Source organism: Saccopteryx bilineata, chromosome 4, assembly GCF_036850765.1.
Source record: "Saccopteryx bilineata isolate mSacBil1 chromosome 4, mSacBil1_pri_phased_curated, whole genome shotgun sequence".
Lineage (NCBI taxonomy): Eukaryota > Metazoa > Chordata > Mammalia > Chiroptera > Emballonuridae > Saccopteryx > Saccopteryx bilineata.
In genome coordinates, this window is record NC_089493.1 from 9,767,051 (window position 1) to 9,791,324 (window position 24,274).

The 24,274-nt window shown below is 40.7% G+C and overlaps 1 protein-coding gene across 10 annotated transcripts in view; it reads left to right on the plus strand.

Moving 5' to 3' along the window:
• DICER1 (dicer 1, ribonuclease III) overlaps positions 1-24,274 on the plus strand; it is a 69,589-nt gene that overhangs the window by 21,498 nt on the left and 23,817 nt on the right. For 6 of the 10 annotated variants that reach the window (XM_066276408.1, XM_066276410.1, XM_066276407.1 and 3 more), the window contains 11 exons: positions 3,874-4,036; positions 4,972-5,102; positions 6,080-6,214; positions 6,626-6,786; positions 9,345-9,513; positions 11,111-11,583; positions 17,612-17,744; positions 18,899-19,141; positions 19,723-19,877; positions 22,827-22,959; positions 23,755-23,830. In XM_066276408.1, coding sequence (XP_066132505.1) covers positions 3,874-4,036; positions 4,972-5,102; positions 6,080-6,214; positions 6,626-6,786; positions 9,345-9,513; positions 11,111-11,583; positions 17,612-17,744; positions 18,899-19,141; positions 19,723-19,877; positions 22,827-22,959; positions 23,755-23,830 — 1,972 coding nt within the window. Of the gene's footprint in view, positions 1-3,058; positions 3,246-3,873; positions 4,037-4,971; positions 5,103-6,079; positions 6,215-6,625; positions 6,787-9,344; positions 9,514-11,110; positions 11,584-17,611; positions 17,745-18,898; positions 19,142-19,722; positions 19,878-22,826; positions 22,960-23,754; positions 23,831-24,274 lie in introns of all 10 variants that reach the window. The other 4 variants (XM_066276404.1, XM_066276405.1, XM_066276406.1 and 1 more) reach the window with 1 other exon arrangement.

Below are 24,274 nucleotides of genomic sequence, written 5' to 3' on the forward strand. Positions count from 1 at the left end.
AAGTCTTGGACTTGGTTTCCCTAAACAGGAAATATATAACTGAGGCCAGCCACTGTGTACTAATAGAATGAAAATTAACCTTATGGAAACTATAACTGGGAGGGTTAAATCACTGTCCTCCATTTCCGTGCAAGTCCTCTTGTTCTGCACTCAAGGCTGGGAGGACTGGGTGGGTGTGGATTCTCAAACCAAATATAAGAATTTTTTGAGCTATGATTCTGTTCTATACATTATTGTGTGGACATTCACGAATCTCTGATTTGCTTCATCAGATACTTATTTAACTGTATATATGGTGTGAGGACCAGGAAATTTAAGAGCCATGGAGAATGAGGCTGTATATCTTGTTCTTAGGGAACATGTGTGCCAGTGAAAGAACAAGGTGTATATCCTGTCTCGGAATGTATGTAATTGGTATACATTAGGAAAGGCAGAGAGAGGCTGTTTGAAGGTTTTTATGCTACTCACGTGGACATTGCTTTCATTCTGCAAACCTGCATTGTTTGTTTGCCCCGTCCCGGGTGATACAGATGTGTGTGAGACACAGTTCCTATACTCACGGAAATCCTAGGCCATTTGGTCATATTTATTTACTTTCTACAACTCTTTATTTGGAAACTATTTCAATTTTATGGAAAAGTTGCAAGATATTATCCATTTTGGCTCATTTGCTTATCAGTTGTACACACATATTCTATGTCTATACTTAGTTCCCTTTTCTGAGCCATTTGAGAATAAGTTGCATATATCATGGCCCTTTACCACTTAACACTTCAGTGTATGTTTCCTAAGAGTAAGGATATTCTTTTACATAGTGCATGGCCATACTGCACGGCCATACAGCAGGGAAACTCCTGTGAGTTTCACAGTGCTGGTCTCTGCGTTTTAGCAGTGAACTCAGTAATGAACTTCATGGCATTGCTCTGCTGTACTGGACCCAGTCTGAGACTAGTTTCTGCATTTACTTGTCATGTCTCTTGATAATTTTCTTCAATATGGAAGATTTTCATAGTTTTTCTTTGTGTTTTAATACATTTTCAAAGAATACAGACCTTCCTTTTTTTAAAAAAGAATAGTCCTATTTGTTTTTAGACAGCTTTTTGCTGGAGTTACTAATTATTGTCATTACTGCTGTCATCTTTATGAGAAGAATTGGTGACCGTGGTTGGGAGGAGAGGTTGCTGGGTCCTAGCTGTATGGGATGGAGGTAGCGCTATTTGGGCATTTACACTGTTGCCTGCTTCCCCCCTTCCCCCCCCAAGATTTACACTGATTTCCTGATACTTTCTGCCTATCTGTGCTTTGGGTTGGGTGAAAAGTGAGGGGTCAGGCTTAAGGATACATAACCCCAGACAAGAAGCAACCTGGAGTAGGAGGCAGAAGTAGAGAGGGGTTCCAAGGATGGAGCCGGGTGGGGGCTGCTGCTGGATCTTAGCCTTGTCCTTGACAGTGACCTGCTGAATCTCAGGAAATTAGGTAAAATAGTTTTCACTCTGAGTTCTTGGCAGTTGTGTTGAGTAAAAAGCTTGAATGATGGATCTGAGGGTGTGCATCCTGTGGGCCTGCAGAATGGAGAAAAGTGAACGCCTCGAGTGGGGGCAAGGAATGGCTACTGGGGCTGTGATTCACTGGAGAATGGGCAGATTGCTTCTTTGACCCAGATAAAATAATGACTTGATAGTTTTCCAGTTTGTACTCTGGGACACTTGGCTTGCCGTCTTCCTCCGAGAAGGGTAATGAGAATGATTGCACTGTCTGGCCCACAGATGGCACCTGCCTTGCTGGTGCCCTTGGCTCAAGCAGCCATATGCCCTGTTCCATGTACTCGAGGTCATACTTGTGTTAGTTGGATGGTGAATTCTGCTTAGCTGAATTCATCTCTGCAATCGGCATTTGTATGTGTCTGTGCAGGAAAGAGGACTGCACTTGGGACTTCTTGTTGGACTAGCTGCATCAGCTGACGTCACTGTGTTGTACCATGGTTGTAAATTCAGCATGTCAGGAGATTCAAAGTTTTTGTTGTCGAGGAACAAAGAGCTGTATTCTTTCTTTTCAGTTTCATAGAGTAATAACAGTGGATACTCCAAAGCAGTACAGGGAGGAAATTCCCTTCTATGGGGCAAGTAAAGTCCGCTGACAGTCAGGAAAGCTGAAGATGGACTTGGACATAGAGATCTGAAACCCCAACCCTCTATGTGCAGGTTAGGGATTTTAGAAGGACTCAATTTTTATTTTGTCATTTTATAAATCAAAGCTATCTTTGGGAAAGAAGACATGAGATACATAAGAGTGCTTAGATACTATAAAAAAGCTATCATTTCACAGAATGGTGTGACTTGTTTTACTTTGGGGTATGGATAATTTTAAAGATACATATTTAAATAGTCGATCATCTATGCTAGGTTGTTAATTGAGAAAAGTCCTGTGTTTTGGTCTTTTGATGAAATAACTGCATGTTGGCAGGCATTTGAATCTTTCCCCTGTACAGGTACAGTGCTATGTGCCTTCTGTACATTTTCTCACTCTATTTTCAATAATAGCATCATAAACTTTACAAATAATGTTTGAAATATATTTATGTATTTACTTACATGTATTATATACAGATATGTAGAAAGGCAGCATAGTATACATACTGTGGACATGGTTCTGTGTCAGTAAATATCAGTGTATATTTTCATCACGGATTCAAATGTTTCGTTATAGCCATACCATAATTTACTTAGCTAATTATTTATTAATACATTTAAAGTTATTTCTTGTTCTTAGTAATAATGCATCAGTAAATGTTCATGTACTTACATGTTTGTACAGTTGCCTAGTTCTTTTAGACAAGTTTCTAGGGATAGGGTTGCTGCTGGGTTGGAGAGAATAGAATACTTGACTTTTAAAACCGATCCTCCTTTAAAAAATAGCAATCAAGAAAAAGCTGAAAACAGTTAGAGGAAGAGTTTGAAAGGCCCATTGGAGTGATAGTCTGATGTTTCTCTTGTTGCTGTGCTTTCTTTTGTTTTTAACCCTGCATGGTTGTGTAATGGTACTCTTTTTCCCTTTGTAGTAAAGCTGTGCTAGAACAAAATGCAATGAGAGAGACACTGGATGAATGAAAGCCTGCTTTGCAGCCCCTCAGCATGGCAGGCCTGCAGCTCATGACCCCTGCTTCCTCACCAATGGGTCCTTTCTTTGGACTGCCATGGCAACAAGAAGCAATTCATGATAACATTTATACGCCAAGAAAATATCAGGTACTAATGAGAACACTAATACTGGAGCATTTTCACTAAAATGGAATAAATTAGCATATAGTTGACACAACTTATAAAACTCATTTACCTTTTCAAGCTTTCCTTTTCTGATTAATTTTCTTATTCCAAATACCTTTGTTCTTAATAGTCCTTTTCTTTCCTAACATCTGCTGGGTAATTGGTTTGATAGTTTTATTTGTCAAGTTTCTTATTTTTTACCCCCTCTGGAAACCTCACTGGTCCTTGATATCCGTTTGGATGTGTCTGTCCTCATGAACTGGGTAGGAATTGAGATTGGTGTGAACAACTCAGAGCTGGCAGAACCACGGTTACTGTAAATTTAGTCATTTATATAATTCTAAAGAGGTATTCTGTCCGTGCAGAAATCTTTCTTAGAGGAATTGTAAATGCGTTTCAACATGTTTATACAACACAGTTATATGTAACAGGCATTTTAATGCCTCTGATTATTACTCGTATATACAGATTAGAAAACATGCTTTTTGGCCAATTTATTGGAGGAAGATTTTAGAAAACAGTGGAATTTCCCAAATTAAAACAAAACCAATGTTCTAACTTTCGTACTTAGATAAGAAGTGTATAATCGTTTTCCCCACTGTGTTTCCAGGTTGAACTGCTTGAAGCAGCTCTGGACCGTAATACCATAGTCTGTTTGAACACTGGCTCAGGGAAGACGTTCATTGCAGTACTACTCACTAAAGAGCTGTCCTATCAGATCAGGGGAGACTTCAGCAGACATGGAAAACGGACGGTGTTCTTGGTCAACTCTGGTAATAAAAAGTTATTTTATCAAATGGTGTGGAGGAAATTAGATGAGATTTTATGGTAAAGCAGATTTTCTCTGTGGGCATTAGGTTCAATTCTTAAAAAAATGTGAAGAGTTTGATGAATAGTGTGCTTGTGGAAACTGATAGCAGAAAAAGAAAGTTTGTCTTCTTTCTTAACTTTATAGTGTTTGTCTTAAATGTTAGCCATGTTATTTCATAGGCGTTAAACTAGCTTTTCTTTTCAATGTAATTGCATTTAATTCTGATTCTGCATTTCTTTTGAATGAATTACTGTTGGAACATAATCTAAATTGTGACAGTTACTTTGTTTTTGATACTTTAGCTTCACAAAATACGTCAAAAGGTGCTTGATTATGAGTTAGATAACTTTTTGATTTATGATTTTGCTATACTAGTTGTAGCAAGATATATGCTTTTTAATAGTTAGATCCTCAGTAAGTTTAAAATACTGGTTTTTATGTGTTTGGGATTATACATTAAAATAAAAAGGACAAGATGTGAATCTGAGCAAATCTAGTTCCTAATACAACCATGTCAACCATGTCATTCCTCAGTGTGTGATTTGTTTTGTGCTCTAAGTATGTATTAGTCTACATTATTTCCTGGTGAAACGATCTGATTTTATTGAAGAAATCAGGAGGGGTAGATCTGAAGTATTAGCATGCAGCGTAAAAGTGAAATTTTTAGGTTCGGGAAAATCAGCTATAAAGAAGGAATCTGTTATGTACAAGGTTCTCTGAAGTGAGTGACAGGCAGGGCGGTGAGTCTAATAGGTGCATTTTAGAAATATCTTAAGTATAAGTGGTTAGGTATACTACATAATAACGAGGATTTCCTTAACTGTTTAATCATTAATAGTCCAGAGAACCAACTAGAGCAAACTTTCACATTTACATGGAGTTTCTATTTTTAATTAGCAAACCAGGTTGCTCAGCAAGTGTCAGCTGTCAGAACTCATTCAGATCTCAAGGTTGGGGAATACTCAAACCTAGAAGTAAATGCATCTTGGACAAAAGAGAAATGGACCCAAGAGTTTACTAAGCACCAGGTAAGACTTGTAGAGAAATTTCACTCTCTAAATCCCTACAAGTCCTTGACTTCGTTAATAAGATGACCTGTAGCCTTGGTTGTCAGTGTTGAACTTTAAAACTCTCCTTTCCTGTGCTGTGTCAGCCCAGAAACTAGCCCTATGCACTCTCTCACTGTCAGTCTCACCCCAAAGCCAAGGAGACTGCTAATTTATGTTGCTTTTACTTCATAGAAAAGAAACAGCTTTATAGTGTGATTGACTTGCTTGAAAAGCACCAAGTTCAGCTACGTATTTCCAACTTGCAGATGACCTGCTTTCAGAAAATAATACTCTTGACTCTTGAGTTAAGTGTCTTGAAACTGGAGATAGTTCTTGGTTGTGATCTTTTGATGAAACTTCCTGTAACTTAATGTTTCTATGTAGTCAGCATGTGTTGAACGCCTTTTGTGTGTTGGTGGTGGATATGAAGTGGTTAAGAGCTATTTTCTTCCTAACCTTTTACAGTCTACATACAGTCAACTAGTATGTCTCATGTATGGGATTAAGTTTGCATTAAAAAAGCACTTAAATGTCCACAGAATGCTAAGCTATAAAAGAGAACACTTAGCTTATGTCATCTTTCAGACAACCTTGTCAATTCAACAGAGAGAAAAAGAAAAAAAAGCAGTGTGTTCTATGATTTGATTAAATTGACAGGTCTCATCATTCAAAATACGACTGCAGGAACCTGAAAGCCTGAAGTAGATTTAATAGATTTATCATATAAACATGCTCTCCATTATCGTATTTTTTTCTTGTAGTTTCATGTTTTCCTAGTTCTCTTTCTTGGTTCTAATGTATGAGCCTTCCATAGATTTAGAATTTTTGTTTTAATTTTGACTAATGGGTTTTTAAGTTCTCATCAATACAATGGCTCCATAATCTGCTTTCATGTAAGTGTACCTGGGCAGGTGGATGGCACATTTGTTTGTATACTGGTGTCCATTTTATTTTAGGTTCTCATTATGACTTGCTATGTCGCCTTGATTGTTTTGAAAAATGGTTACTTATCACTGTCAGACATTAATCTTTTGGTGTTTGATGAGTGTCATCTTGCAATCCTAGACCACCCCTACCGAGAAATTATGAAGGTAAGTTTTTATATTTTATAAGTCTTAATAATTCAAGTCAAATTACCAAGCATGAACAGTGTTTTTATAGCTCAGACATTTTATTAGTTACCAATCTTGAGAACTTGGTTCCAGTGTGTGAATGAAAATAGTAAATTAACATATACTCTATACTCTATAATAATAAACTATAATACGTATGGTAAATCTAAACCTGTAATAAATTTTTAAACATAAATGAGTTATATAATCTGTTATAGCATATTTAAACCTGCCTTTTTGATAAACAGCTTTTAAAAACGCTATGATAGTTCTATAAGTAATATTTTTAGTATTTTTCAGTATTTTTTACATGTTTTAATATGGTGGTGTCTCTTTTGGTACGGCCTTGCAAAATGAATTTCTTACTGTCACTACCTTTTATTATGGTAGCTCTGTGAAAGTTGTCCATCATGCCCTCGTATTTTGGGACTAACTGCTTCCATTTTAAATGGGAAATGTGATCCAGAGGAATTAGAAGAAAAGATTCAGAAACTGGAGAAAATTCTTAAGAGTAATGCTGAAACTGCAACTGACCTGGTGGTCTTAGACAGGTATGCACATACGATGGGCTGGTGTGGTCAGGTGAGCCAGAGCGAATTCTACGTCTTCTGTGCCTTTCACATCAGAGCCTTGCAGGTCGGACCTGTTCAGTAGAAAACAGTGGCTGGTAAAAGGAATGAGCAGGACTAGCAGTTCTTTATCAGGACAGTGACTTGCGAATGCAGGGTTTAACCTTATTTTCATGGAGACTGGCACATTGAGGTATTTCTGCCTTAAGAGAAAATATTGCATAAATGTCGGCCTTTCGTGCTTGCTGATATTGACAAGGACTGGGAATGTGGACAGTAAATTTATGTCCTTTTCTGTCAATGTGTGTGCTTTGTTTTTCTGACCTAAATGTTCCAGGTGATGATTTGAAAGAACATTATTCAGAGAATTCAGTATTTTGCATTATGCTGTAAAATAATTGGAAACACCCTGTAGTTTTGAAAATGGGTATGAATTTCTGAGGAAGATGTTTATGATTTCTAGGTTTGTCTTTTTGAGGAGATTGCTTTTTGAGTTTCATCAAAACGTAACACACACACATAAACAGGCTTTTTGATTTACATTTGTGGAAGGGAGCCTGTATAAATTAGGTGTTAATATAAATGTAACTAATTCAATTCATATTGAAATACCTTTATATCCATATCAGATATAGTCTTTCATAAAGCTAAAGATCACCAGGTGGTGGCTCTTGGAACAGTTAATAAATAGAGACGATTCATTTCTCAGATTATGGATTTAAGTGAAACATGGGTTTTGAATGCTAGCACTACTCTTTGCGAGCTGTGTGACTCCAAGTGAGTGAGTTACTGTTCTTGAACCTGTCAAACCCTGTTGACAGTGGTTTCAGGGGGTTCTATAATGGTTAATTACACTGACACCTGGAAAACACCTTGTAGTGTGCCTGTCATTTGGTAGATTTTTATAAAAATTCTCTTTGTAGAATGAAAAGAAAAGGTAACTTTCAGGTTTTAGAACTTAGGTATCCAAAAATGCCATATGAAATACAGATCTCATAACCTTTAGGACATGTTTTTGACTTCCCTGAACCAAAAGGGTTTATGATATAGCAGTAAAGGCTATATTGTTGCAGATTTTCAAACTGAATTAGATTGGTCCTCCTGGACTACTGAAGTCTTCAAGAAAAGTAGAGATATTAGAACATTTAAGTAAAACTGTTAAGTGATCTGTTGATACTAGTTCTCTAAATGCGGTTTTTTGGTTAAGAATAGATTCTGGTTGAGAATAATGAAAACTGTAGTATTTAAATATGTCTTTACTGTATTTTTTTTTCCTTAATTCCGGTATGTGCTTTTAGAATATTACCTGCTCTTCTGGTTGTCATGTTTTATGAAAGGCATGCGAGATCTGAGGAATGATATTATAATAGATTGAAAGTTGGGGGGAGTTTTAGAGGGAGCTTTCCCTGTGTTAGAAGACATTAAAAACACATTAAAAACAAAACTGATATTTACAAATGCTAAAAGTTTCAAATAGTACGGAAATGGATCAGTTTAATGAGAACACTATTCCCGTGTGATCTACCCCCCACCCCTGATTTCTGCTTCTGAGAAGTAATCATAATTAAAATTACTGAGTTTCTCTTTCTTTCTCACTCTTTCTGACCCCTCCCTCCCTCCCTCCCTCCCTCCCTCCCTCCCTCCCTCCCTCCCTCCCTCCTTCCCTCCCTTCCTCCCTCCCTTCCAACTTTCTTTCCCTTTTCTTTCTTTTCTGTTTTCTTTTCTTTCTTCTCTTCCTTCCCTTTCCCTTTCCCTTTCCTTCCTCCTCTCCCTCTCCCTCCCCCTCCCTTTCCCCTTCTTTTTTTTTTTTTTGAGAGAGAAAGATAGGAAGGGAGAGAGGATGAGAAGCATCAACTCATCATTGCTTTCACTTTAGTTCTGCATTGTTTACTTCCAAGGGAGAAAAGAGAGCAAGAAGCACCAACTCGTAGTTGCATTCACCTTAGTTGTACATTGATTGCTTCTCGTACGTGCTTTGACCAGTCTGTACCAATGATCCCTTGCTCAAGCCAGTGACCTTGGGCTATTCTGCACATGACATTTGGGCTCAAGCTGGCAAGCTTTGGGATCTTGTGGACAATTCCCCTGCTCAGGCCAGTGACCCCATGCTGACAAGCCCATGTCCAGGGTCAGCAACCTTGGGGTTTTACACTGGGGACCTCAGCATTTTAGGTCAATGCCTTATCCACTGTGCCACCACCAGTCAGGCTCATTACTGAGTTTCTTGAGTATTTTGACCAACATTGTTACTAAGGGAGCAAAAAATGAGTCTAAACTGAAAAAAACAAAAAACCAGGATAATAAGGAATTCACAAAATTTGTTGACTGTCAGCTTTCTGTAGGCATTCCTTGAGCCCTAACAGGCACACACACAGTATGGCGACAAGTGAGGGCCACTTCAGGCAGGCTTGGGAGCCTGCAGTTATCATCCTAACTGGGTGTGCAAGCAAACTGAGCAGAGGAGCCTTTTCTACATAGGGGATGATCATGCAGTAGTGGATTTATCGCAGTATCGACAACTTTTGTTTCTGATGTTAAAGGTATACTTCTCAGCCATATGAGATTGTGGTAGACTGTGGACCATTTACGGACAGAAGTGGGCTTTATGAAAGACTGCTGATGGAATTAGAAGAAGCACTTAATTTTATCAATGACTGTAACATATCTATACATTCAAAAGAAAGAGATTCTACTTTAATATCTAAACAGGTAAGCATATACAAAGTAAGTATAGGAAGTATAAAAAAGACCTATTGCCTTTTAGTATTGAAATGAAAATATGTTTCTCATGAGGCTATCTTCTATACATTTTAATTAAAAGCCTTACCTTCTTGTCTCTGGACATTTTCTATTGAACATATATTAGGTGAAGTTCATTACCACCTGACAGACATTTCTATTAAGTCTAGACCTCCATGATTTAAGATATGACTTAGATTCATGTCATGGCTACTTAAGTAAAAGGAGTGAGTCAGTTTTTTGGGGTTTTTTTTTTGTATTTTTCTGAAGCTGGAAACGGGGAGAGACAGTCAGACAGACTCCCGCATGCGCCCGACCAGGATCCACCCGGCACGCCCACCAGGGGCGATGCTCTGCCCACCAGGGGGCGATGCTCTGCCCCTGGGGGGGGTCGCTCTGCCGCAACCAGAGCCACTCTAGCGCCTGGGGCAGAGGTCAAGGAGCCATCCCCAGCGCCCGGGCCCTCTTTGCTCCAATGGAGCCTCGCTGCGGGAGGGGAAGAGAGAGACAGAGAGGAAGGGGGGGGGTGGAGAAGCAAATGGGCACTTCTCCTATGTGCTCTGGCCGGGAGTCGAACCCGGGTCCCCCACACGCCAGGCCGACGCTCTACCGCTGAGCCAACCGGCCAGGGCCGTGAGTCAGTTTTTTAATTTCTTGGTTGGATGAGTTAGCTCCTGCTCAAACCCTGTGGCTAAACAAATTCTCCCTTTTCCTTGCATATAAACTGGATCTGAGCAGACCATCCCTGAGAGGGATCCAGCTTTGAGGACAGGTCCCTTAGGGCAGTGGTTCTCAAAGTGTGGACCCCAAGCCCAGCAGGACCAGCACCCCTGAATCTGAAGCTCTGGTGTGGGTTCTCGCTGGTTGCTATTTGACAAGTCCTCCAGTTATCCTGGTGCATTAACACTTGAGAACCATTGCTGTGGGACTTTGCAGCCATTTGTGAATGTTAGCACTGGGTTGAATCTGCATCTTAGTTTCTCTCACTGATTTTTTTCTGAAGCAGCAATGCCTAGATTCTTCTCAGCTCTTGAATTTTCATTAAGTTTATGTTCAGCCTCGTACATCTTCCACTTGCCTGCAGAAGATGCCTGTTACTCGTTGTGGATTTACACTCTGCTCTGAGCTAGGATTGGAAGGCATGGTTTGTGGGCATAAAGTTAAAGGGCCGTTGTCTGGTTCTTTGATACCTTAAATGAAATGACTCTGCTGTGGAATTCCTTGCATAGTTCCTTGGAAGTAAATAACTCAGTTGTACTTCTAACTAATTACATCTAAAATTAAGTTTCTTTTAATTACTATTATTTGATTATTTTGCTGGTGAAAACAAAAGAATGGTTCTGTGTATACACACACACACACACACACACACACACACACGAAAATGCAACTTGAAAAGACCACGGGCCTCTCCTCCCAATCTTGAGGAATTAACCTCAGTGTTTATATTAGTGGGGTGAACTTATTTTGAAGGGGCAGATGGAAGACCGTGTAAACCCCACTTAACCCCACAGGGAAATGCCACACGATTATTGTCTAACACTTGGCTCTTCACATCCTTTTGTAGATCCTGTCGGACTGCCGCGCCGTGCTGGTGGTCCTGGGCCCCTGGTGTGCCGATAAGGTGGCGGGGATGATGGTGAGAGAACTGCAGAAGTACATCAAGCACGAACAGGAGGAGCTGCACCGCAAGTTCCTATTGTTTACAGACACTTTCCTACGGAAAATCCATGCACTATGTGAAGAGCACTTCTCACCTGCCTCACTTGACCTGAAATTTGTAACTCCTAAAGTGATAAAACTGCTGGAAATCCTGCGCAAATATAAACCATATGAGCGACAGCAGTTCGAAAGCGTCGAGTGGTACAATAATAGGAACCAGGATAATTACGTGTCTTGGAGTGATTCTGAGGATGAGGATGAGGATGAAGAAATTGAAGAGAAGGAGAAACCAGAGACAAATTTTCCTTCTCCATTTACCAATATTTTATGCGGAATTATTTTTGTGGAAAGAAGATACACAGCAGTTGTCTTAAACAGGTAAATCTCAGGAGGCACCTTTCCCCGGGGAGAACGTGGCAGCGGCCGTTTGCTCTGCCAGGGGGCCTGCTGGCAAGGCGTTCCGAGCCAGAGGGGTGCTGTGAGCGTCCCGCCTCAGCACCACCACTGCGGGCTGGCACGCGGGGTTCACGGGGAGAGGTGTGTCCAGTGGCTTTCCTGAGGGCTAGGGTTCACACGCCTGAGAGACTTTCTAAAGGACGCAAAGCTGTTGTAATCCCTCTAGAGTAGAGAGCAAGGACAGCACAGCACAGTGCACGCGCAGGAAGCCCCCTCTGAGTGGTGTGCGGTGTTCGATTCCCAGATGGGTGCTGTTCCTCTGCGGGGTCTGAGGCGTGGTGCTGGGCATTCCACAGGGAGCTGTCTCCTGAAGGCAATCTCTGCGTCAGTTTCCCTCGGTGTTACTGTGGCTCATTTTTACCCTAGCAAATGTTGATTCAGGTTTACAAGTTTGCGGTGGAAAAAGTTTAAAACAACTGGATTTGCAGTTTGAATTGGTTCGTGGACTATATAGATTAACATTTTCTGAATCAGGAGAGAGTGAAAGGTTGGAAGAATCTGGAGACTATGGACGAAGGTAACAGAGACTCCACGTTAGGCTGTGCCCCGCAGAGATGACCTTCCTGCGTCGCGCTGGCGCAGAGCTGCACTGCAGCTTGTCGGCTGGCCGCCTGGTGCTGCTTCCTCTGGTGTGTGCAGAGATGCTCTGCTATTTGTAAGGACCAAAAAAAGGTTCTTATTTTGTGCTTCAGACAATCTACTTTTCTGTGAGATCCATTTGTTGGCCAGAGGCGATCCCCAAGAGCCTTTTCTGCAAGTAGTGATCTCTGAGGAGAAATTAAGCTTTGTTTCCTGAGGCAGTTTGGGATTTTTTTTTTTTTCTAAACTGCTTCTGACTGGTTTGGGATTTTTGAAAACTTACTTGAGTAACCAGAAATTGGACTCTGGGGTCGTCATCTGGTGGTTTTCAGTCTGGTAATTTTCATAGTCATTGGGCCTGATTTTTGTGATGAATACAAGTAAAATAACTTGAGGTAGTGAATTACACTGAAATCAGAAGTTTAAGGTTGGAAAGGGGCTTCACTGACTATCTAATCCAACCCACTTATTTTTATAAAAAAGAGAAAGGGCCTCAGGGGAAAGTGGTTTGCTTTGAGTTCAATTGCTAGTCAGTGATGGAGACAGTGCAAGAACCCTGCTCTCCTGCCTCCTGGTTTCCATTCTTTCTGCAGTCACAGTGCCCCTGGGTGTCGCAGAAACTAGCCCAGTGCTTCAGCGCGGGCAGGCCACCAGGAGACAGCCCCAGAGAAGGGCGGTGGGGTTAGCGGGGGAGGAAGGCATGTCAGCGGCCAGGAGGGTTTTCTGTCAGCACAGTTCTTGGTGGGGCTGGGGACATGCTCCCCACCCCCTTACAGGATGAGGTAAGAATGAAATAGATTTTCCGGGGCTTGGGGAGGAGAAAGGGGGGGTTGGTTGGTAATTTTTTGCCTTACCACTCTTGTCTTCATGTTTTTAAGTGTAGAGGTGGGCCAGTTTTCATTATAGGGGTAGTAGCCTGAAAAGTTTGATCAGAAACCAGTTCCTTCCTATTGACTTTGAGGATCAGATTAATTGTGATCAACTCCCATAAAATGTGGCTGGAATTTAGTGTTGGATGATGAATCCAGAGTGGTTGGAGAGTTGACTTTTTATGGGCAGCTAATTAAATATACAATAGAGGTCTTGTTTCAGTTAGCCTTTTAATAAGCTTAGAAAAACTTCCTGAAATCCAGATTCTTTCCTTCCATCAACTTAATGGGAGGAAAACCCCTTCTTCAGTGAACAATTTCATGGACTACACAGGCAATTTTCTCCTCTCCTAATTAAAATAACTAAACCACAACTACTTCTATCAATATATACAGTGTAGCTATGCGTAGTCTTCTTTGGCTATATATATATATATATATATATACACACACACACACACACACACACACATACACACACACATATATGTATATATATAGTTTATAGTTTATATACATGTACTTTTTAATTTCAGGATGCTTTGTGAGGTGGGAAGGAGATGTTTTTACCGTGTTATGGATGAGGAACTGAGACTCAGTTTAGGACTCCCCCAAACTAACACTGGTATTGAGAAAATGGCTTCTGTTCTCTAAGTCTAGCGCTCTTTTCACTGCAGTTCACTAGGTTTGTGACATTGGTATTGGACAAACCTGGGTTCACATCTGTCCTAAGAACTGCATTTTCCTACTACCGTTTGTTTCCACAGAGGTTGCAGATAGTACAGAGTTCCCCCGTACCTTCACCAGGCTTCCCCATCGCTGATTGTTAAATCTTCTGTTACAGTACATTTGTCACAGCCAAGAAACCAACACTGGTGTATTCATTACTGTTAACTGAGCTCCAGAGTTGATTTGCATTTCACCAGTTTTCCCATTAATATCCTCTTTTTAATATAAGGTACCCTGTTGCATTTAGCTATGTCTCCTTACCTCTGGTCCATTACAGTTTCTTAGTCTTGCCTTGTCTTTGCTGACCTTGACAGCCTAGAGGAGGACTGGGGAGGTATGTTGTAGAATGCCTCTCAGTTTGAGTTTGTCTGATGTTTCCCTCAGTGTTAGACTGGGGCCTTTAGGATTTGGAAGAAGACCACCGAGATGAAGTGCCCTTCTCTTGACATTAAAGAAGGGGGTTCATGGAGTCAACATAAAACATCACTGGTAATGTTAAACTTTATCACAAGATTATACTAATGTTTGCTAGGTTTCTCCACTATAGTTATGATTTTTCCCATTTCTTCCTATATTCTTTGGAAGTAAATTACCAAGTCTAGTTTATCCTGGGAGGGCGGGATTAAGCTCCATTCCTGGAAAGGGGTGCATCTATGTGTATTATTGGAATTCTATTAGGAAAACATGTCTCTCTTCTTCTATTTACCTATTTATATTTCCTGAATCATGTTCTTGTGTCAGTCTGGATTCCTGTCTGTTACACTGGGGGTTATAATCTCACACTAGGTGGTTTATTTTGTTGCTCACATTGTTGCACGTCGCTGGGGTTGGCTCGCGTGTGCCTTTGCTGTGCTCCTCCCTTTGTGTTGTGAGTACTTCCTTGTCCTCTGGTGCTGCAGGACACCCAGGCACTGGATTCCCTGCGCTGCTGTAGAACCGCTCATTCCTCCAAGGAGTTCCTTTTATTTCCCTCACTTTTTAGATGTGGATTTTGTGAAAGTTATTTAACTTCTTAAAGCTTCAGCCTCTGTGTCTGTAAAATAGTAACAATATCCCTCTCCTATTGGGATAGTAATAAGCAAAATTGGATGTAAAAGTGGCTTTCTCACCTAGCACACAGTGGGTGCTAATTCTCAAGTTCTCTGTGCCTACACAGGGGGATACACTTGGAGAAGTGTTAGTTTATCACAGCTATCCTGATAGTGTTTCTGTAAGATCGTAAAATAGTTATATTCTCTGTGCCCACACCTGGGGGTACACTTGGGGAAGTGTTAGTTTATCACACTTCTCCATGATAGTGTTTCTGTAAGATCGTAAAGTAGTTACATTTTACTTTTCTCACACTGATAAGAAAATACAAAGAGTAAGGCTGTTATTAAAGGTATTATTGATTACATACTTCAGTAACCCACAGGCATTTTAGATGATGTGTTTGTATCTTTGAAGTTTTCCCCCCTTCTGGCTGCCTGTAAATTAGCAGGTTTAGTCAAATCACAATTGTCAATAGTACATCCACTAGCTCTTGCGATCTAGCAGACATTTCCTGCGTGGTGCCATGCTCTTTCCAGTATCATCGGGTCGGCAGCGTGCATTGCACCCAGTGTGCCTGCCCCAAGGGTCAGCATCAGCTGTGCTAAGCTCGGTGCAGAGATGGGGGTGAGCATCCAGAAACTGTCTTTGCGGCAGCTTGTCTGCTGAAGGTGATACACAGTCGTGATTTTAAAGTTTCATTTTGTTCATAGTTAATTTCGATGGACTTTTACAAAAATATTGGTGTCTGATGGATTTGAAATTAGGAAAACAACAATAACCAGTTTCTACAGATAGCTTCAGAAGGTTTGTGCACCGGATGGCACCATAGTTGCTCGTACGGCTTGCTGTGGAACTGCTCGCATAAACTAGTCAGAAGCTGAAACGAGTCAGACTTTGTCTTCCCATCCTCTGGAACCTGAGGTCTCCAGGCAGTCTGTCCTGCTCGCTGGTGAGCCCCCTGAAACAGTAACCTGTGGTGTTTCCCTGGGGCCTACGGCGTTGTCTTGGGCACACGATTTGGCGTCTTTTCAACCTAGATCAAAAGAAATAACATTTCTTTCTTTGAACGAGAAATAATGTATATATTTTATCAGCCTAGGTATATAGCCTTTAATTATTGCTTATAAGAGATTTTGTTTGTGATGTGCTTGTTGTCTCTTCTGTTTTCTGCAGTATTTATGTGAGTTTCATTAAGGAGAGAGAAATTTACTTTCGTGCTTCCATTTCTCAGCTAATTGCAGTCTCCCAAACAGATCATTTTGGCAAAGTAAAAGATGTTTTTGCCTAGTTAAGAGTAACTTGAAATACATTGTTTTAATCTCTGTTGCATTCAGATTGATGCTTTTACATGAACTAAAATTTGTAAGTACATACTGTTTCTAAGATAATTTCGTATTTTAAGTTGCAGGACATGTTGTTTGTTTGCATGTGGCACTGCTTTCTGTTGCAGGTGTTGTGTTTATTATGGCAACTAAACAAAGCTTGGACCATATTAAGGAAGTTTCTGATTCTGAACATTTAAAACACTTGGATTGTAGACAGGCTCTCAGACTAACGTGGGCATTCCAGGGTTTTGCTGATTTGGAGGCAGAACGATATTTTAGATGGTCACTCAAGGTTTCTTCCAGCTCTTTGATATTAGTCTGTTTCATGTATTTAGAAAAGAGAAAAAAAGAGAATGGTTTGACTTAAAAATGCAATTTTCTATTAGGAGGAATTTATACTATGTTGTATGACTTCAGAAGAACCATATGGAATCACTTACATCAGGTGTGGAACCATTTATCCTGTGTGCTGAGTTTTTGAATGTGGATATTTCCAAAATAGCTGTAATGGCAACACTAACTGTTAACCTTCTGTACATGTAATGTGATCTCCTCCTGTAGCTCTTTCCCATTCCTGAGCTGCAAGCCCAGCTGCGGGTGACGGGCATGGTAGGTTAGTGCAGAGGGGCAGGCAGGAAGAGGGAGGGACGAGAGCTCCAGAGTCGTGCTCTTCCATCAGAGGATGCGCGAGGGGCTCTGGGATGGCGATGCCCAAGGCCAGTATCTGTGATGGCCAAGGCCAGTATCTGCTCCCCAGGGCCGTGGGCAGTGCCTGGGGGCAGGAACTGTTGGGAATGGAGATGCTGGTCGTAGGTGCAAGCGTTCTTTCCCTGGAACTCTGCTATCAGTGGGACAGAGTGTCAGGGTGGGGCCATCAGACCTTACCAGGCTTCTCTTCACATACAGCTGCAGCTGTCCTGCGTAGAGAGGGAGATGAGCTTTCCTGCGCTGTCGAGTTTCTCTCTGTGGGGCCGGGAGTTGGGTGCTTTCTGTGTGAGCATGGCCGCGAAGAGGGCGTGACTGCCGCCCAGGTCGGGCTTGGGCTTCAGAGCGTGTGGCCTGAAGCCAGGACACAGGAGGAAGTCCTGTGTCTCGGCCTCGCTTGGACCCTTCCAGGCCACATTTCTATGTAGTCATCGCTGCCAAATGAGAAAGCTTGAGACGGTGACCATTCTGTTCATCAGTGTAAATCAGCTCTCTGTCTGGTATTGTAAGTGTGGGTCCACAGATCTGCTCAGTGAAGAGTGGCAGTGATTTCTGTTCATACTACTTGGGGGAAAAATACCAAGACTATTTTGTTAGATATACTGGCAAAAAAAATACATACATTTCTATTTTAAGGGAGATCTTATGAATAGGGTCTAAATTTTTTCCCCTCACCAGTGCTTAACTTTAGAATGTATGTAATTTTCTTAGATTGATAAAGGAAGCTGGCAAACAAGACCCAGAGCTGGCTTACATCAGCAGCAATTTCATAACTGGACACGGCATCGGAAAGAACCAGCCTCGTAACAAACAGATGGAAGCGGAATTCAGAAAACAGGAGGAGGTAACTTCAGTTAAAATCATTGTGCGCTGACAGTTTTCAGAACGTGCGCAGGTCCACTCTGCCCGCAGGAACTGCCTGTCTTCATGTTCCTCAGCATTTTCTGGGCTATGGAATGCTTGTTCAGAATCAGGGTGGCTTTCTCTTCTGAGGGTGCTGTCTGGTGAATCAGTTTTCTGTCTTCACCGCTATCAGCCATTGCGTTTCCATTATGGCCCGGACGGCGCCAGCTGCACGTCCCGGAAGAGCGCGTGTCGGCCGTGGCCCAGCCGCTCCAGAGCACTCTGCAGCAGCAAGTGAATGCCTTTTCTAGAGAGGGTTTGCTTTGTTTTTCCATCAAGATTTTGGCTTATTTTCATGCTTTTTAAGATTTTAACATAGGAAAACAGCATTGTAAAGATGCCAAAAAACTAATACTGTATAATGTTCTAGCTCACAAAAGTGTTTTAATTAAAGTTTGTTATTTAACTTAAAAGTAGAATAATTCACGTTGATGTCATTTTATACATCATAGCTTTATTGATATTTCTAGTTTGGGGAGTCCCATGGTCAGAGTCTGATAGCTCTGTCTAAAACCCAATTAATTTATTATTTAACTTATCCTGGATTGGGAAGTGATGCTATTTTAAATCTAGTAAGAGAAAAGTGACCACTTTAATTTTTAATTAATTCTGATTTCTGTAGTTGAAAATACCCAAGATTCAAGAAAATAATGCCTCCCTTATAATTTTAAACTCCAGCTGATATAGAGCTCTTAGTCAGTTTTGACATACGATATCATTGATGGGGGCCAGAATGCCAGCAGGACTCAAGAAGGGGGTTTATTTGCTCCCTTCATTGGCTCGATTCTTTTGTGGTCACTGAAGAAGCCAGCCACTGCACCCTGAAGGCTTTCTGATTTGTACGTGGACGCTTCTGTAAAGTTGACAGGCACTTTTTTCAAGTCACATTCAGTTGGAAACGGTAGTTAAATCAGTTTCTTCGCCCATGTGTTCATGCATCTGGAGTTTGTTTGATGTCATCTTCTTTAGCCTGGCCTTAAAATTTTGGGAGTGCCCAGAGTGTATATCAGAAATGAGAGTTGTTGCTAACTTTTACTACATTGTTTTCTTTAGAGATTGTCTTAGAATTGCCTTTTTTGGTGGATTTTTTTTCAGGTACTTAGGAAATTTCGAGCACATGAGACCAACCTGCTTATTGCAACAAGTATTGTGGAAGAGGGTGTTGATATACCAAAATGCAACTTGGTGGTCCGTTTTGATTTGCCCACGGAGTATCGATCCTATGTTCAGTCTAAGGGAAGAGCACGGGCCCCAATCTCCAATTACATAATGTTAGCAGATACAGACAAAATACAGAGTTTTGAGGAAGACCTTAAAACATACAAAGCCATTGAAAAGGTAAAATCCAGAAATTAATACCTTATCTTTAAATTATTTTTTATGTGCATAGAAATAGATAAAAACAGGTTTATCTACAGAGAATGGCCTCAGTAGATGTGTGCAATGTGTACATTATAAAAAAGTTGAACATAATTACAAAGAGCCAGCAATATTTTATCGAGTGTTTGAAAGCTTACAATAAGATTGTAGAAATGGTTATATGGATTATTGTGGAAGAAAGCCTGGAAAATATAATGTTAGTGTGCACAGGAGATTGTTTGAGTTGGGGAGTGATTTGAGAGATCCTGTAATAATGAAAGAATGGTTTATCTGCGTGCGTGTGTGCGTGAGTGTATGTAGGTAGGTACAGTACACTGTAAACATTGTTATACCTGTATGGTGAGTGTCTCCACATGGTTGATGCTGGGAGGAATGCATTGGGAGAAATTTTCTACATCAGGTGACTTTGAAGTATTAAAGCATCTTTAGAAGAGAGAGGTTTCATGTCAAAGGAACTTTTTCTGTACAAAGGATAGCAACCCACATATGGCAAAGAAGGCATTTGTTCTTATCACATATTCTGTGTTTAAAATATTCAGATCTTGAGAAACAAATGTTCCAAGTCAATTGATACTAGTGAGACTGACATTGAGCCTGTTGTGGATGACGATGACGTTTTCCCACCGTATGTGCTGAGGCCCGATGATGGTGGTCCACGAGTCACAATCAACACGGCCATTGGACACATCAATAGGTACTGTTTGAACTCATTTGCATGGAAAACCTCTGAGTATTGCAAGATTTAAGTCTGAACCTGTAAGTATTGTATTGTTGTTGACCTTTTGCAAACCATCATCAATTTTTCTATTTATGGCTGGTAATATTTTGATAAGAGAAAGAAAAAAGGTGCTTTTTCCTATTCTTCTTTCTGGTCAAGAGGCAGCAACAATATTGTGCTGTAAAATGTTTAGTTCTCATTGACAAGGTTGACATAGTGAAGGTGTGCTTATTTTAATTAGATTTCATTTTATAGTGCTCATTAATATTTTTCTGAATTTGAAATTTATTATTCTGTGTCATGAATATTGGGAGACATTGAATTTTAATCAGCAATAATTTAAGATGATGATAAGTTAATTTGTATTTTTGAGTATGTTCTAATTTACTTTGTCCTGATTTACTTTGTCCTGAGTTGGTGATAACATTTCTAAGAACTAAGAAAGGCAGATACATGTCTAGATTATATATAAGAATAAATTTCATCTGGAGGCAAAATGCAAGAGTGGCAACCATAAGATTTTCTTTTTAACTTTATTTTCAAACAATTTTAAACTTTTAAATGTTGCAAGAATACTACAACTCCCGTGTACCCTTCACCCAGAGAGACCCAGTCAAGTTTCATGAGAATGTTCTTTGTAGTGAAGGAATCCCATCCAGGGTCATGGCTTGAGTCTGTTCCATCATCTCTCGTCCCCTCAGCCTGGAACTATTCTTCAGTCTCTCCTTGGCTTTCCTGACCTTGAAGCTTTTGAAGATGACAGACCAGCCACTTGGTGGCCTGTTTTTCAGTTTGAGTTATGTGTGCTTCTCATGCCTGGACCCGGGTCAGGCATCTCTGGCCGGCACCTGTCTCATTTCCCTTTGTCAGGCACTTGGGGGCAGTTGGTGCTCCTGTTGGCAGTGCTGACTTCAATCACCTCTGTAAGGCCCGCCAGCTTTTGCAACTATAAAGTTACCTTTTCCCCCTTTACAATTAGTGAGTAATTTCGGGGAGAGACTGTATAAAATTTATTCCTCCTCCCAGTTTGACCCATTGCTTTAAAAATCTCTTGATATTTTTTGCCTAAATTGATTGTTAGTTCTGTAGAATGGTGATTTTCTAATTCCATTTTCTTTCTGCATTTATCAGTTGGCCTTCTACTGTAAGGGAGAGCTTTCTTCTGTCACTCAGTGTGAACTAATGGACTCCTGTTTTATTCAATGGGTTATAGTCTATTATAATCTATTATAAAGAATCTCATGTATTATTTATTTTGATGTTAAAATTTTGGCCAGTGGGAGCCCCTTCAGACTAGCTTCCATGTCTTTTTAACATGTCACTGATATTCTCTGTACACTTCCTTATTTAATGGCATACCAGGATGTTCTAGACCAGTTTTACAACTGCCAGTCTGCAGACTTGTGCTGGTCTGCGAAAGAGTTAACCACCCTGATGTTGTATGAAGATCGGAGACCCAGTGATCTTAGTCGAATTCGCTTACACTCAGGGTGATGGCCACTTATCAGCTTACCTCATCGATGAAAATACCATTGAAGTTGTCTTAGACATCTTTGGAACTTGCAGCCTCATTCAGACAAACTTTTGCATCGTGCAGAGCACTTAGGAGTCACGCGCAGTAGACAAAGCATTTGGACAAACTTACGTAGTCAGTGCATTGTACGTGTGGAGTGCGGAAATCAAGCACCAGCTTGTACCCTGTTGCCCTGTTCTGCACAGTGAGATAAAGCTGTATTCATTCTGTGTTTCTGTTCTGGCCGGCTAGGTCACAGGTCCTCAAGTGTGAAAAGGTAGAAAATCTCTGGGCTGGGCTGAGCTCTTATTTTCTCTGCCCCAGACTATATATTGGCTGTTTCTGCAAAAGGTCCTGGTTCCTTTTAGTGGTGAATGAGTGATGTTTATAAACAAAGATCTGAACATTAGAGGTGTTCATTGCCACTAGAGGATTGTTGCTACCAGACTCTTTAGTAGACAGAGCTAGAAAATACATTTATGCATGGACATATGTATTTCACATATGCATTTACATCTGTATTTCTGTATCTGACTGCTTACTTACCTGTTACCTACATTTTTAGTATGACACCAGAAGGTTCATTCTAGCTTTCCTCTTTTCCCATCTTGTTCCTGGCTTCTTCGAGAGTGAGAACTATGACTCCCATTGACTTTTATTTCACGTTCATCTCTCTGTATGGAGCCTGTCTCCTGCTCTGCAGGTCTGCCATCATGTTTGTTTGGGTGCCCTGCCTCATTGCTCAGGCCCTCAGCTTGTAGGGCTGCTGCCCATTCCAGGGCCCTCCTTGCCGGGGTCCTGGCCCCTCTGGGTTACCTTCCTGTCCCAGCAGCCTCCTTGCTCGGCCTCGGCTTCCTGTAAGCTAGCTTCTTGCCCTGTGGCAGCCTCCTCCTATGCTGCTGCTGCTTGTGATCTTGTTCTCAGGCCTTCCTTTGTCAGTACTGGGCTGGCCCTCCACCCTTGTCCCATGCCTTCCTTGCACAGGCCCGGCAGTGGCTGGCAACGATATGCTTGTTAAGGAACAGACACTGGTAGTGTGTTCTCATAATGCATTCAGAACATTTTCTGCGCTGTCCATCATGGTGGTCACTAGACATACGTGGCTAAATTCAAATTTCAGTTTTAGTGAAGATTAAATAAAGCGGTTAGTTCTCTAGCTGCTCTCTCCGTGTTTCAGGGGCTCAGTGTCTGCCCTGTTGGACAGTGACATGCATCATCGCAGATATTTCTATTAGCACTGTCCCATCTTTTTGAAAGTTTGAAACAATGAAGCTCCTACTGCACACGTAGATAGCACTCCAGAGAGGAGGAGGGACGTAAGAACTCAAACCTGAGGGTGTGAATATCAGTACAAATATTTTCATCTGTTTGTCAGTTGTAGACTGAGCATCAGGATTTCTTTTTCTTCACAGATACTGTGCTAGATTACCAAGTGATCCGTTTACTCATCTAGCTCCTAAATGTAGGACCCGAGAGTTGCCTGATGGTACATTCTATTCAACTCTTTATCTGCCAATTAACTCACCTCTTCGAGCCTCCATTGTTGTAAGTTTAGAAAAAGAAATAATTGTGCCTTTAACTTATGTCATTAATGGATTTTTTTTCAGCTTCTCTGAACCTATGCAACTTACAGGTAAATTTGGCTTTAAATCTACTTTAAAAAGTAGATATATAGATCTCTTTTGTAGTCAACTACATGTTTACATCTTTAATAGACTATATAGCTTAGAGACTCTTAGAATTGGAATATATGACCTGTGAAGTTGCCTCTTAAGGTCTGATTAATGGAGACATTTTTGACAGGATCATTCAGCTGTGGCTTAGCTATGTACAGTGACACCGGATTCATTAAATATAATTGGGCTCCTCTACTGATTTTGTTGTTGATTTGAGGATCTGCCTTTGAGTAACTGCTGTCCTTGGTCCCAGTGCTGATTTCCAGATATTCCAATCTAATTTATTTCTATAATATGTTAAAAGTTGTTCAGTACCATTAATATGTATGCTATAGTCATATCTTGATATATCTTTATTTTTTTAGTTACATACTTGTAAATTAGTGAAAATAAAATACGTTAAAATCTTGTTAAAATCCAGATTCACCAATATTGTCATATCTTAGTTATTATTTAGTTTTTCCTGGGAAGATTTTTAAGATGGCTGTTTTAGATAAGGAGATTAGGATTTCTTTTAAACTCGACCTTTTTTGAAATAAAGATTTTTTTATTCTGGTGAGTCTGCACTGAAAGGTATCAGGGGCGGAGGTTTCCCCGCTGTTTGAGTTGTTAATGGTAGTGTAGCTCTGTGCATACACAATAGAGTGTTTTCTGTTATTTTCAGGGTCCACCAATGAGCTGTATACGGTTGGCTGAAAGAGTTGTAGCTCTTATTTGCTGTGAAAAGCTGCATAAAATTGGTAAGCTTTTGAAAAGCACATGCAAGTAAAAATAGTTAAAAACATTATAAAACACAAGCCTATCAGGGGCTTTTGTTGGTCTGCAGACTTTGTGGAGCTATGAACGCGTTGTGCTGGCCGTGCTTTGGTGACTTTGGGTGTGACTGGGCCCTGGCGTGAGGGCCTGTACGGAGGGAGGGGCTTTGTTCCCACAGCGGAACTGCAGGTGCCTGGGCTTCCTGCTGCTTCACACACTCCTTTTAAATACATGGCGTTTTCTCATACTGTTGAATCACGAATGTTTGTGGTTTAGTGCAGCAGTCTCAAATTATTCTATATTAGTGCACAAATTAATTTCCTTTTTTAAAAGTGGGAAGACTCTTTTTCTTTCCATGGCTTTTGTAAAGTGATCATGATGTGCTGTTTTCCTGTTCAGATGTTTTTTATTTTTGAAACTTAGAACCG